Here is a 15,493-nt window from a genome sequence, read left to right as displayed (position 1 = left end):
GGGTTTTGGTTTAAAAAAATAATAAAAAAAAATTGGGTAAATCCATCACATCTCTTCGCAGTAGCTACAGGGTTTGGACAATGAAACTGAAACACCTGTCATTGTTTTAGTGTGGGAGGTTTCATGGTTAAATTGGAGCAGCCTGGTGGCCAATCTTCATTAATTGCACATTGCACCAGTAAGAGCAGTAAGAGTGTGAAGCTCCAATTATCAGGGTAAGAGCACAGTTCTGCTCTAAATATTGTACACAATGCACACAACATTATGGGTGACATACCAGAGTTCAAAAGAGGACAAATTGTTGGTGCACGTCTTGCTGGAGCATCTGTGACCAAGACAGCAAGTCTTTGTGATGTATCAAGAGCCACGGTATCCAGGGTAATGTCAGCATACCACAAAGAAGGACCAACCACATCCAACAGGATTAACTGTGGATGCTGTAAGAGGAAGCTGTCTGAAAGGGATGTTCGGGTGCTAACCCGGATTGTATCCAAAAAACATAAAACCACGGCTGATCAAATCACGACAGAATTCAATGTGCACCTCAACTCTCCTGTTTCCACCAGAACTGTCCGTCACCACAATCAATTATTGTGCTCTAAAACCAGGTGTTTCAGTTTCATTGTCCGACACCTGTAAGTGTCTATGTGTGTTAGGTGAGATATAGGCCTACTATAACCAGTTTTGAGATGTATTTTTAGTATTTTGTTTTTTTATTGTATGGTCATTAAAATTGGCCGCAAAAGCATGAAAAATTCAGGAAAATGTATTGGTTGAAAAGTGTTTGAACCCTGGAAGTAGATCTGCTGCCTGAATTAAGACAGCTTAGGATGATTTTTGTAGGAAGTAATTCAGTTTTTAAGTGATTTATTTAATTATCTATATTATTTTGTGTGTATTTTTGAAGTTATTGTTCAGTATTCCAGTAGTTGCAGGGCTGTAGGATCCAGATGAGCTGCTCATTATTTATCTTTATCTTATAAATGACTTTATTACTGCAGTTCTTCTCCTGTCAGATTAACTCTAATTCTAATTCTAATTCTCTTCAGTTCTGCTGAAACTGAGACTCAATCCTTATTAATCATGTTAATATGAGCTAAAGGCTAAAGCTGCTGCTTCCATGTGGGTCAGCCAGACGTCCTAATAGAATAGAATCACTAGAAAAACACATTACAGCATCAAACGTACGTTTTATTTTATTTGAAAAACATTACAGATATATTCTTCTAACTCCGCCATGCTGAAGAGTAGCACCTTTTAGTTCAACATCCTCATCAGCTTCTTACAATAGAGTTAGAGTATATAATGATTTACTGCATGTTATTACAGTGATTGAAGCACAAACCACTCTTAACTCATATATCAGAAGTCTGTTATCGCCAGCGATAACCAGTAATGCATAGATACATTCCATAATGTTCATCAGATTCTTTCATTTAGTCTAAACGACAGTAGTGTTCAAAGTAGAAATGATTAAAGTTGATATTTTAGTTTTTGGTTAAAAGCCAATAGTAGCTGGTTGCTTGTTTTTTACTTGCACAATTATCCAATCAATCATTAGCTACAAACATTATATATATTAGTGCATCTCAAAAAAATTGAATATCATTAAAAAGTTACTCAGTAATTCAGTTCAATATATAAAACTCATTATATAGATGTATTAAACACTGAGTGATCTATTTTCTTTTATTGTTGATGATTATGGCTTACAGCCAATGAAAACCCAAAAATCAGTGTCTCAGAAATAAGAATATTATACGAGACCAATTGACACTTTTGCCAAGTCCTGCTGGAAAAAGAAATCCGCATCTCCATATATTTTCTTGATACACTGATTTTTGGGTTTTCATTGGCTGTAAGCCAAAATCATCAACAATAAAATAAACACTTAAAATAGATCACTCTGTGTTTAATACATCTACATAATAAGAGTTTCATATTTTGAACGGAATTACTGAAATAAAGTAATTTTTTGAGATGCACTAGTATTTGTGGGCGGAGCCTGTATTTAGTGCCTGAACCCTTTAAACATAAATCATTCTGCAACACTTACTGAGTCCCATCCTCACTTTAACATGGTGACATCACTTCCTGTTTATACATACACTAACCTTTAATAAACATATATAGTTCCAGTCAAAAAATTGGACACATCTTTTACGATAGTGAAGTGATCCAGGCTATGAAGGAACACATAAGAAATCATGTAGTAACTTAAAAACAGTGTTAAACAAACCCAAAATGTCTGGGGAGCTGTTTGTTAACTTGCGGTTTCTGAGGCTGGTAACTCTGATCAACTTATCCTGTACAACAGAGGAAACTCTTACTCTTCCTTTCTTGGGGCAGTCCTGATGAGTGCCAGTTCCATCATTATAAATATTTTTCGTTTTGATGTTTTTTGTGGCGACTACACTTGAGGATACTTTCTTAAAGTATTGTTTTTATTTATTTAGTTGAGTAGTTGTTGTTTCTCATAATCTGGATTAGAACATTACTCAAATATTCACTATTCACTGTATACCTGTAACTCTACCTCTTCACTACTTTACTTTAACTGATGCTCTCAAACACTTTATTAAGAGACAAGAAATTCAAGTAATTAACTCTTGATGAGTTCAGCACAGCTGTTAACTGAAAGCCTGAATTCCAGGAGACTCTACCTCATAAAACTGTTGAATAATGTAAAATATAAAACATATTCTGCTTTAACACTTTTTTGTTTTCTAAATAATTCAGTATGTTTTTTAATCACAGTTTGGATGACTAATAATGTAAAATAATAAAAAAAACACTAAATTTAAGGTGAATCCAAGCTTTTGACTGGTTCTGTGCTTATTACACTTCCTAAACTCACTTTTATCTCACAGTTTTTATCCTGATTGGTTTAGGTCTGTATTAGTAAATATTATTATTATACTGTTCCAATGGTCTTAAATAAAAAAACAAAATCATGCAAATAATGCTGATATAAAACAGACTAAATTTATACGATTCTATTGGGAGGAGGGGGGATCATTTGCTGTTCTCTTTGGTGGTTACTGTGACGAGTTGTTTGGCGGCCCTGGCGATGTCGTAGGCGCACTGGATGATCTGCTGCATGAAGACGCCGTCCTGCGCCGACGTTTTCCTGCACTGGAGCTGCAGCTGCTGAGCGCTGGATTTGAGCAGCCGCAGAGGGACCCCGACCGACTCCGAGCGAGGCTTCTGTTAGACCAGTGAGAAAACACAACCTGGAGTCGTGTGTAAGAAACTGATGAGAATCAGTGGATAAATTAGTTTAAATACCCTTCTATAATGCTCTATACTGAGGATATGAGCCAAAAACTAATTTAGACAGACTGTAATACACTACATGAAGTGAAGGGGGCGTTCTATAATGCTAATATGATCCACACGCTCATTCTGATAGACTGTAATACACTACAGGAAGTGTAGGGGGCGCTCTATAATGCTCTATAATGTTCATATGATCCATTATAAATCATATGAATATTATACAGCACTACAGGAAGAGTAGGGGGTGCTCTATAATGCTCTATAATGTTCATATGATATACGCGCTCATTCTGAAAGACTGTAATACACTACAGGAAGTGTAGGGGGTGCTCTATAATGTTCATATGATCAACAACACGCTCATTCTGACAGACTGTAATACACTACAGGAAGCGTAGAGGGCGTTCTATAATGCTTTATAATGTTCATATGATCCACAACACGCTCATTCTGACAGACTGTAATACACTACAGGAAGCGTAGAGGGCGCTCTATAATGCTTTATAATGTTCATATGATCCACAACACGCTCATTCTGACAGTCTGTAATACACTACAGGAAGCGTAGAGGGCGCTCTATAATGCTTCATAATGTTCACATTATCCACAACACACTCATTCTGACAGACTGTAATACACTACAGGAAGCGTAGAGGGCGCTCTATAATGCTCTATAATGTTCATAAGATCCACATGCTTATTCTGACAGACTGTAATACACTACAGGAAGAGTAGAGGGCGCTCTATAATGCTTCATAATGTTCATATTATCCACAACACGCTCATTCTGACAGACTGTAATACACTACAGGAAGCATAGAGGGCGCTCTATAATGCTCTATAATGTTCATAAGATCCACACGCTTAATCTGACAGACTGTAATACACTACAGGAAGCGTAGAGGGCGCTCTATAATGCTCTATAATGTTCATAAGATCCACATGCTTATTCTGACAGAGTGTAATACACTACAGGAAGAGTAGAGGGCGCTCTATAATGCTTTATAATGTTCATATTATCCACAACACGCTCATTCTGACAGACTGTATTACACTACAGGAAGCGTAGAGGGCGCTCTATAATGCTTTATAATGTTCATATGATCCACAACACGCTCATTCTAACAGACTGAAATACACTACAGGAAGTGTAGGGGGCGCTGTATAATTCACAGCAGTTTGCTAGGTAGCTAACACCACTTCTTAAGATGACTGAAAAGTGCCAGGGCTAACTGTAAAATGAATTTGCAGCATTGGAGATCAGGAATTAAACTCTGGGACTACGGTTCCATCTGTTAAACATGGTGGTGGGAGTATCATACTCTCTGTAAAGCTAAAGTATGACACACATTATGGGCCCTTTTCACATGGATGATATCAGGGCAGCCCTCGGTTATCACAACTGGCCTGAGCTTATCTTACCTTGGGGAATAACGCCGCCATGTCACTTACAGCCAGGTGTATTCTTTCTGCACAGGATATAAAGCTGTAAGAGGAGAGAAACAGAGGGATATTAGATTCTCATTTTTGGTAAAATCAGACTGAGGGAACCAGGACTGAAGCTCAAACCAAATCCACTGCAGAACAAACGGTTAGAAAGCACAGTGATACAATCTGAGATGTAGGAGTGGCGTACAGTTTTCCAAAAGCAGTGTGTAAGACTGGTGGAGGAGAGTATGATGCCAAGATGCACGAAAACTTTATAAATATGAACTTGTTTTCTTTGCATTATTTGAGGTCTGAAAGCTCTGCATCTTTTTTGTCATTTCAGACATTTCTCATTTTCTGTAAATAAATGCTCTAAATGAGAATATTTTTATTTGGAATTTGGGAGAAATTTTGTTCGTAGTTTATAGAATAAAACAACAATGTTCGTTTTACTCAAACATAAACCTATAAATAGCAAAATCAGAGAAACTGATTCAGAAACTGAAGTGATCTCTTCATTTTTTCCAGAGCTGTATACTCCATACATCTGATCTTTCACATATCCAGCATGTAATTGGTTATTTACATACTGTATATATTGCTTATCTAATCTCACATATCCAGTATGTATTTGATTTGTGTGTATCTTTTGCACACCTACTACATTATGTAATGTGTGTAACGTGCACGTATCCAGTATTTATCTGTTACAGTGCATAACCAGTGCAGTGCTGCAGCAGCGTTGGGGAGTGGTGTTAGTGGTGTTTGTTAGTGGGCGAAGGAGGAAGACACTGTGCCTGGGAGGCAGGTGCACAGGCCAGAGTACCAGGATGCCGGGTTGTTGGGGCTGATAGGGGTTTTGGGGTTAGTGGTGTTGGGTGGGGTTAGTGGTGTTGGGTGGTGTTAGTGGTGTTTGTTAGTGGGCGAGTGAGGTAGACACTGTGCCTGGAAGACAGGTGCACAGGCCAGAGTACCAGGATGCCGGGTTGTTGGGGCTGATAGGGGTTTTGGGGTTAGTGGTGTTGGGTGGGGTTAGTGGTGTTGGGTGGTGTTGGGTGGTGTTAGTGGTGTTTGTTAGTGGGCGAGCAAGGTAGAGAGAGAGAGAGGAAGACACTGTGCCTGGGAGGCAGGTGCACAGGCCAGAGTACCAGGATGCCGGGTTGTTGGGGCTGATAGGGGTTTTGGGGTTAGTGGTGTTGGGTGGGGTTAGTGGTGTTGGGTGGTGTTGGGTGGTGTTAGTGGTGTTTGTTAGTGGGCGAGCGAGGTAGAGAGAGAGAGAGGAAGACACTGTGCCTGGGAGGCAGGTGCACAGGCCAGAGTACCAGGATGCCGGGTTGTTGGGGCTGATGGGGGTTTTGGGGCAGCTGGACGTTGCAGAGCTGCGGAGCCCGAGGGGCTGCAGGGGGGAGGGGGGCTTCTCGGCCCAGGGCATGAGGGTACTGAAACAGCCCAGACTGTGCCGGAGCCTCCGCACGCCGTCCCGCGCCTCACACGGCTTGCTGGAGCCCGACGGGGGCGGGGCCAAGCACCAAACAAACAGTCAGAAAATATATATTTATATATTTATATTCAGTTATTTACTTAATAAAAGATATACAACATAAATAATATTATTAATAATAATAATAATAATAATTAAAATAAAAGAAAATATTACATATATATTTATTTAAAAAATAATAATTAATTTTTTTATTCCTTTAAAGTAAAGTTGTGTGATGCTGTGAGATAAATGGGTGGGGCTAAGTTAATATACTATTAAGGAGTGGGACTAAACTACTGTGGGCTGAATGGGTGGGGCTAAACTACTAAATGATGAGTGGGTGTGGCTAAACTACTGAAAGCTGAATAGAACAGGTGGAGCCAAACTGCTGTAGGATAAATGGGTGGGGCTAAACTACTGTGGGCTGAATGGGTGGGGCTAAACTACTAAATGATGAGTGGGTGTGGCTAAACTACTGAAAGCTGAATAGAACAGGTGGAGCCAAACTGCTGTAGGATAAATGGGTGGGGCTAAACTGCTGTAGGCTGAATGGGTGGGGTTAAACTGAGTAGGTGTTTCTGATAAAGTGGCCGGGTAGTGTATTCTGACCTGCTGGGCTGGCTCTCCTGGGCGGCTTTCAGCAGCGCTTGGATATTTTTGGTGATCTGCTCGGTTTTTTGGATCACGTCCTCTGTAGCCGGGAGTGCTGTGTTAGGCTCCGCCTCCTGGCCATCTGGCCCCTCCCCCCATCCGAGGCCCTGCAGCCTGCTTTTACCATCCAGCCTAGAAATGATATAAAGAATATATGATAAATTTACAGGAAAGGAGCATTACTGTAGATACACACTTATCATATTATCAGGCAGGCTACAGTATTGTCTCCTATTAAACAATAGAAGAAGAAAAAGAAATGTGTTCTACATAAATGTTCGACCTTTGAATGTGCAGAACAAAAAAAAAACACTGCAAAAATAAATATTTACAGATCAGCTTGTGTAGTGTAAGTTTTCCACATTTTCCACTGTGTTTGCATCTGGTGTTTATTAAAAGTCAGTTTGATGGAGTGACGGACTTGGTCTGATTAAGGAATGAACTGTGTAAACTACATTAAATTAAAGCTATTCTGAGGTTAGAAGAAATTCTTACCCAGGATCCTCCAGTTCAGAGTCGTGGACCGTGTTGTCATAATCCCCCTCAGATACACTGCTCTGCTTATCAGCCTTGGAGACCTAAACACACACACAATAAAATCTGAATTAAAAACTAATAATATAATTTAAAACCTGTGATTACAACTTAATTATCAACACTGAAGCAGCACAGCCTGAACCCACTGCAGGAACATGCAGAACACTGAGATACAGGCACATCTTAAAAAAAAACATCACTGATTGGTGGAAACTTCACACTAGACCTCGAGCAGTTTGGACTGTGTGTCTCTCCACTCTTCCTCCAGACTCTGATCTCTTGATTTACTTTAAATGAAATGTAAAATTTACTGATGATCAGTGATGGTTTGGAGAGTCATATCTGTCATCTGCTGGTGTTGATCCACTGTGTTTTATTATCAAGTCTAAAGTCAGTGTTTCTTCTTCATGTTTTCCTCTGCTGATCAACTTTTATGGAGATGCGGATTTCATTTTCCAGCAGGATTTGGCACACTGCCCACACTGACAAAAGTACCAATTGATCTTATATAATATTAAAATTTTCTGAGACACTGATTTAGTAACTTTTCAAAGATATTCTATTTTTTTTGATTGACTAGTAAACCATCTAATATAGCTAATATTCCCTGTGCTAAAATTATGTGTTAAAAGCACTGAAATATTCTATAAAATAAATAAAACAATCAATACAGAAGTACAAGAATTGAATAATTAAAAAAAGGAGCTTGTGGCTCCTTTTTTTTTACCAAAATATAGTAAAATTGTTTCTTGCCCATTTATGCAGAAGATAAAACAATTTTAGCTGTACTTTGCTAAATACATACAAAGGTGTCATATAAAATTGTTAGCCTTGGAGAAATTATTATATTAAAATTTTCAGAAGGTACTACACATGAGTGAGACCATAACATATGGAGAGTTGTCACTTCTTCTTTTTTAACATCTCCAACACAGATTTGGAAAACATTATTATTTTATCTTCTTTTAATGATCCCCAGCAGTTCGGGGGTTAAACTGGTAGTTGCTTTGGTTTGTTGAGCTCTGGTGCTGTAATGTGATGGAAATGTAACTGGTTTAGGTCTGTAGGCTGCGCTGTAAACTCAAGGAAGGCAGTCTGAGACACACTGTCTGGGTATTTTTGGAATGTAGTGGAACTTAAGCATCTATGTTTATATTGAGTCTTTGATTTACCCCGAATAAAGGAGCAACAGACATGCCAGCACCAGAAGCAGTGGACAATCTGATGTAGCGCTTAGCGTTTTAGCGCCTTAGCATTTTTAGCATTGTAGCTTTTGTAGCATCGTAGCTTTTCAGCACAGCCAGACACACAGCCACAAGCAGCAGGGCAGCTTCAGCTGAGATAAAATGATAATAATAATGAGGAAGATGATGCTCATGCTAAAGGTGGAGAACAGAGATACATCCCAGGTGACAGCACCAGCTCGGGGACGGATGGAGGGCGGAGGAGGAGGTGGAGGAGAGGAGCGAGGGAGGAAGAGAGGAGGAGAGGGGAGGGAACTCCTTAGCCGGAGGACAGCGCAGGGTCCGGGACGAGGACAGGGACGAGGGGAGGGACGAGGTGGAGAAATGGGGGGACGTAAAAACACCCTGTTCCAGCTAAATAAAAATAAATAGTAAAAACACAAAACAAAAACGATGCAGGAACAAAGATGATTTACACGATATGGACAAAATTAATGGGACACACACATTAATTAATTCATGAATTAATTGATTAATCATTGATAAATTCAGGTGTTTTATTTTGTCTAATTGTCACAGGTTAAAAAAAAAACAGCCCATAACCAGTGTCAACAGGAGTAAAGCAGCATAAAGTTATCCAAAAGCAGTGTGTAAGACTGGTGGAGGAGAACATGATGCCAAGATGCATGAAAAAAAAACTTTGATTAAAAACCACCAGAGTTATTCCACCAAATATTGATTTCTGAATTCTTAAAACTACTTTATGATAGTGCTGGACGATATGGCCAAAATTTATATCACGATATATTCCATAATTTCGGTCGATACGATATAATTTCGATATCGACATAAATATTTTGAAGGCCTAAGAAAAACTTAAGTCTTTAAAGCCTCCTTTCACAAAAACTATATAATACTTTAGAAATAAAAAATGGTCAAAATAAACCAATGATCACTTTTAATCACTTATAGCAAAATAAAAACATGACATCTCTGTCAAACACAAGCCTATAACCTATATACAGTACAAGCCAAAGGTTTGGACACACCTTCTTATTCAATGCGTCATGAAATGAAAGAGTCATTAAAATAAAGAAAACGCATTGAATAAGAAGGTATGTCCAAACTTTTGGCCTGTACTGTACATATTACCAATATAAATAACTTTACATTTACAACAGAGGCAAAGCTTCTTATTCTTCCGTAAACAAATTTAACAGATCAAAACAAAAGTGCTTCAACCAGGATAAGGAAAAAAAGCCTTTATATACATAAAAGGAACATGATATCACAGTCAAATAAGCAAACCTGTAGGCTTTTATAACTATAAATAACTTAGATATAACATAAACTACAAAAGTGTTTCAGCCAGAATAAAGAAATTTAGGAGATTCTAAAAGGAGATTTTAGATGCTGACCGGAGCGCGGCCGAGTTTCAGCGTGAGAGATTTCAGTGCGAGTTTCAGCGCGAGAGGTTTTAGATGCTGACCGGAGCGCGGCCGAGTTTCAGCGCGAGAGATTTTAGATGCTGACCGGACCGCGGCCGAGCTTCAGCGCGAGAGATTTCAGCGCGAGAGGTTTTAGATACTGACCGGAGCGCGGCCGAGTTTCAGCGCGAGAGATTTCAGCGCGAGAGGTTTTAGATACTGACCGGACCGCGGCCGAGCTTCAGCGCGAGAGATTTCAGCGCGAGAGGTTTTAGATACTGACCGCAGCGCGGCCGAGTTTCAGCGCGAGAGATTTCAGCGCGAGAGGTTTTAGATACTGACCGGACCGCGGCCGAGCTTCAGCGCGAGAGATTTCAGCGCGAGAGGTTTTAGATACTGACCGGAGCGCTGACCGGAGCGCGGCCGAGTTTCAGCGCGAGAGGTTTTAGATGCTGACCGGAGCGCGGCCGAGCTTCAGCGCGAGAGATTTTCAGCGCGAGAGATTTCAGCACGAGAGATTTTCAGCGCGAGTTTCAGCGCGAGAGATTTTAGGGGCCGAACGGAGCGCGGCTGAGCCGTGTTTCTGTAAATAATACATATCGATATGACACAAAAATGATATCACCGTTATTGAAACATTTCTTATCGCGATAAATACCGTTATCGAATTATTGTCCAGGCCTACTTTATGAATATGAACTTGTTTTCTTTGCATTATTTGAGGTCTGAAAGCTCTGCATCTTCTTTTTTTTTCATTTTAGTCATTTCTCATTTTCTGTAAATAAATGCTCTAAATGAGAACATTTTTATTTGAAATTTAGGAGAAATGTTGTCTGTAGTTTATCCTCCTAGAACCTGGTGTCCACATGTGTGGACATCACATTTTGGGTTGTCTAGACCCCAACTCAATTTTTTTTTCTCTACAAGGGCCTGGTGTCCTCATATAAGGACATTTCTAAACTGTCTAAACCTAGTGGTGAAGGAAGAGTGTAACACATTACAGTTTCGATTTTGTTCAGAAATTTACATTTAGAAACCAATTCAGTTTCTGAATCATTTTGCTATTTATAGGTTTATGTTTGAGTAAAATAAACATTGTTGTTTTATTCTATAAACTACAGACAACATTTCTCCCAAATTCAAAAAATATATATTATAGTCATTTAGAGCATTTATTTACAGAAAATGAGAATTGGCTGAAATAACAAAAAAGATGCAGAACTTTCAAATAATGCAAAGAAAACAAGTTCAAATTTATAAAGTAGTTTTAAGAGTTCAGAAATAATCAATCAACAATATTTGGTGGAGTAACCCTGGTTATTTTTTAATCACAGTTTTTTTTTCATGCATCTTGGCATCATGTTCTCCTCCACCAGTCTTACACACTGCTTTTGGATAACTTTATGCTGCTTTACTCCTGGTGCAGAAATTCAATCATTTCAGTTTGGTGGTTTGATGGTTTTGTGATCATCCATCTTCCTCTTGATTATATTCTAGAGGTTTTCAATTTATTTAACTTTTTTTACTTTATTTCTAGAACTAGTATGTGGTATTAGGGGAACAGTAGGGGTCAGTAGAGGATGTAAATGTGATCAGGCACTAGAGGGCGGGGTGTTAAGAGTGTTAGAGGGCAGCAGGATGTACTTACTTGTGTTAGGAAGGGCTGCAGGGAGGAGATCTCCTCAGACTGAAGCTGCTGATCTCCTTTAGGGAGAAAAGGCCTCAGACCTGAGCTGGTCTCGTACATGGACATGGGGCGGGTTTTCAGGGGTACGGGGGGGTTCAGGGCTTCGGGAGCCCTGGGGGTCTGAGAGGGAACCTGGCTCCTGAGAGAGCTGTTCTCACTTTGCAGAGAGAGAAGCTGAAGAGGGAGAGAGAGATTAGCAAAAGAAAGAGAACGGAGAGAGAGAGAGAGATGTGTTACAGGGTTAGCATACAGCATTAGCATAGAAAAAAGATGCTGGCAAGAAAGGCAAGGAAGTGAAAGATATGCAGGGATGGTTCTTTAGTTCTTTAACATGAGCCAAGTGTTTGTTGAGATGAATGATGATGTCATCTACTGTTTTCCCACAAAATCTTACAGCACTTCATGCTTCCCTCTGCTCATGACAACTTTTATAAAGATGTGGATTTCATTTTCCAGCAGGATTTGGCACACTGCCCACACTGCGTACCAAAAATACCAATTGGTTTTAGTTGTAAATTATTCAAGTTTTTTTTTTTTGAGACACTGATTTTTGGGTTTTCATCAACATCAACAATAAAAAAAAATAAAAAAAACGCTTAAATTAGATCACTCTGTGTGTAATACATCTATATAATATTACATTTATGATTACATAATATATGTATCACATTTTGAACTGAATTACTGAAAAAATAAATATTTTTTGACCAATGACTGGATAATATTGAAGGACAATTCAGCATTAAATCAAAATACATTTATTGACAATATTTTGGCTTGTTGGCATTTTTTTGTCCTTTAATGAAAAACTTTAGCCAAAAAATAAAATATAAGGAGACTATGTGCTTCAGCAGTTTTAACAGACAATAATTTCACAAATTTTACAATCCCCTCATTAAAGAAACACAAATCAGCACAACTTAAACCACATTGTTTCATCTGTTCATTAATCCACATAAAACTAAACCCTGTACAGTGTGCACAGGAATGTCTGGATCATGATCTTTAGTAGCCAGAAGAACAAAACAGAAAAAAAAAGTAAAATGCTTTTTAATAAAACATACAGAAGACCCATGCATTCACACTGCTGTAATGTGTTTTATATTATCCTGAGAAAAGCAACAGCCAACAACACCAGTACTCAGTACAGTCTGTTATGAGTTATGATTATCATGCATTCCTATTTATTATTAGCAGATCAATTCAGTTACAGACATCAACACAACACAACAGAATCTGTAATAAATCTGTAATAAATTAAAAGAAGGCATGCAGGTTACAGCTTTAATGAAACGCAATCTCATCACTGTAGCTTTAGACAGTCTGATCAACATTCCCCTTTTTTTAAATTACAGAAAACTACAGCACCAGTCAAAGGTCTGGAATCACCACATCATTTAATGACCAAAATGTACTTAAATGTTTAGTTTATACTTTGGTCGATGTGTTTTCTGAGTGCATTGGAGAAAAACGTGAAGAAATTTTAAAATCCAACCAAACCATACAGATAAAAAGTGAGTTCTAAATTGTATTATTTTTATTTTAAATGTTACATTATTTTTTTTGCATTATTGTCTTTGTACTCGCTGGTGCGCTTCATTATAAATGTTTCTAAAATGTAAAAGTCTCAAAACTACTTATTACAGAAAGTTTAGAGAAATGCTGATATCTGTTTTTAGGCTAGTTAAAGTGGGAAAAAGCATTTATTTGAAAAATCTTTAATTTATAATTAATTAGTGTAATTTAAATGGCCTTGTAATTTTATTTCTAATTGTCTCCTAATTTAGCTAGGCCTATTGTCACCCATTTAGGTGCTACTCTACAGCTGTATATACCCCCTATCACTAGTGATACCTCAACACCAGGAGGGTTAAGAAGACTAGCACATGCCTCCTCCGATACATGTGAAGTCAGACTCCGCCTCTTTTTAAACTGTTGATGATGATGTAGCATTGCCAAGTAGCATCACAGCACAGCGCTAACGCTCGGAGGAAACCGCAGCGACTCGGTTCCGATAGCAAAGGCCAATTGTGCTCTCTCGGGGCTCCGGCAGCTGATAGCAAGCTGCATGACTGGGATTCAAACCAACGATCTCCTGAACACAGGGGCAGCACTTTTGTCTGCTGGATCACTCGGTGCTTACTAGGCAAGATATACAGGCACTGAATCATAAAAGTGGCTGTAAAAAATCTGGAACACGTAGCTTTGCATCAGAAGTGTCTTTTTTGTTACCATATGGGATGAAAAATAATAAGATATATATTGTATATATCGCCATTCAGCTAAAATATATTGAGATATTAGTTTTTAACCATATTGCCCAGCCCTAGTCTGAACATAATCCAATTTGACGTGTCTACACAACCCTGAAATCCTCCTAAAAAAGAGGATTAGAATAATTTTAGCTGTGTAATGTAAACACAGCCTGTTGGCAATGTATTTGTATAAAATTTTATGGGGTTTTTAAAATAATATGCAACAGAAGATTTCAGATCTTCTGAAAATCTGAAAAGAGATCATTTTTAGATTGGTAACACTAATAAACCTCTTTTTAAGTGGGTGTGTCCAAACTTTTGACTGATCCTGTCCGTTCAGCTGCTGAATGGTTGCAGTGATTGTGAGTACAGTGAGTATATAGTGAGTATAGCGCCACACGGGGGTGAGGAGATCATGCAGGGTGGAGCGTGTGGAGTGTATGGAGGAGGATCTGGCTGGAGCTCGCTCATGCACTGCAGAAGGAGCGGGAGGTTCAGGTGCTGAAAGCCATTTAAAGTCTGTATAAAATCCTTCCCAGCATGCCGCGCTGCGCGTATTTCATTCAGCAGATGCTCCTGTGACTGTCACCAGCCACTTGCTGGGGGTGTGGGGTTAGGGGTACAGCAGCTGGGGTTCAAATCTCAGGATTCCTGAGCCACGGCCAAGTTCTCCAGCTCCTCAGGGCTGGATCTCCTGTACCTTTTTCTGCAGGAGCCGCAGCTCCTCCGTCAGCGAGACGTTGGCCTTCATCAGCTGCTCGATTTTAGCCTCCGAGGCCAGCAGGGCGTTCTTCACCTCCAGGAAGTCCTGCACCGTCACCGGCCCGTCCGACTGGTCCGAGTCCAGACTCTGAAACAGAACAGAACAAAACAGAGATAGAGTGTGAGGAATGTTCTGTGCTGTTACTGATATGATATTATTATTTAACAGCTCTTTCTGATAAAAATACATCTAAAAATATATAAATGATATCACCCACCCCTAATTATCACATCAGGGTTCTACTTTTTTGCTGTTTTTAAATAAAGAAAAATTCACACTGTTCTCATTTCCCATTATATATCTACTAGAGATTATATCTCTCCAGTATCATTTATTTGACTTTAATCCTGGATATATGGAGATATTTGGAGTGCATTATTATTATTAGTAGTATCGTGACTGCATTCTGGATTATTGACTCCTGTTACAAATCTGATAATAAAATTCTTGTATTTTTTAATATCTGTTCTTTTTTTTTTTATTTTATTTTTATTTTTGCACAAACAAAAAAAAACAACAACATACAAATACTGCAAATAGCTATAAAATACAGTGCAGGTAGAGGCAAAAATCTAACATGGTCTTAAACAAAGCCTCTACCTTATTGATATACAAAAAAATTCTATTATAACGAACATACGAAAAGATAATATATATAACTATATAACACAAAAAGAACAAAAATAGTGATCACAAAACATTAAACAAATGATCTTTTCTGTGTATTCTTCAAATATGTTTTTAAATTCCGTGTTTTGTCATATAGCCAAGAGTATCATTATCGTGAAAATACCAAAAA

The 15,493-nt window shown here is 38.7% G+C and overlaps 1 protein-coding gene across 5 annotated transcripts in view; it reads right to left on the bottom strand.

Moving 5' to 3' along the window:
* Nucleotides 1-1,162: 1,162 nt before the first annotated feature.
* The window catches only part of git2a (G protein-coupled receptor kinase interacting ArfGAP 2a), a 38,270-nt gene continuing 23,939 nt past the window's right edge, over nucleotides 1,163-15,493 (bottom strand). Inside the window, exons 14-21 of one of the 5 annotated variants that reach the window (XM_049470209.1) lie at nucleotides 14,632-14,781; nucleotides 11,638-11,850; nucleotides 8,773-8,976; nucleotides 7,337-7,419; nucleotides 6,800-6,973; nucleotides 6,030-6,206; nucleotides 4,702-4,765; nucleotides 1,163-3,207 (exon numbers count right to left, since the gene is read on the bottom strand). In XM_049470209.1, coding sequence (XP_049326166.1) covers nucleotides 3,016-3,207; nucleotides 4,702-4,765; nucleotides 6,030-6,206; nucleotides 6,800-6,973; nucleotides 7,337-7,419; nucleotides 8,773-8,976; nucleotides 11,638-11,850; nucleotides 14,632-14,781 — 1,257 coding nt within the window. In that variant the 3' untranslated portion in view covers nucleotides 1,163-3,015. Of the gene's footprint in view, nucleotides 3,234-4,701; nucleotides 4,766-4,788; nucleotides 6,207-6,799; nucleotides 6,974-7,336; nucleotides 7,420-8,772; nucleotides 8,977-11,637; nucleotides 11,851-14,631; nucleotides 14,782-15,493 lie in introns of those variants that run through there. The other 4 variants (XM_049470207.1, XM_022666252.2, XM_049470206.1 and 1 more) reach the window with 4 other exon arrangements.

This window comes from Astyanax mexicanus, chromosome 22, assembly GCF_023375975.1.
Source record: "Astyanax mexicanus isolate ESR-SI-001 chromosome 22, AstMex3_surface, whole genome shotgun sequence".
NCBI classification, from domain to species: Eukaryota; Metazoa; Chordata; class Actinopteri; order Characiformes; family Acestrorhamphidae; genus Astyanax; species Astyanax mexicanus.
The sequence above is the reverse complement of the archived record's forward strand: the minus strand, read 5'-3'. Positions and strand labels throughout refer to the sequence as shown.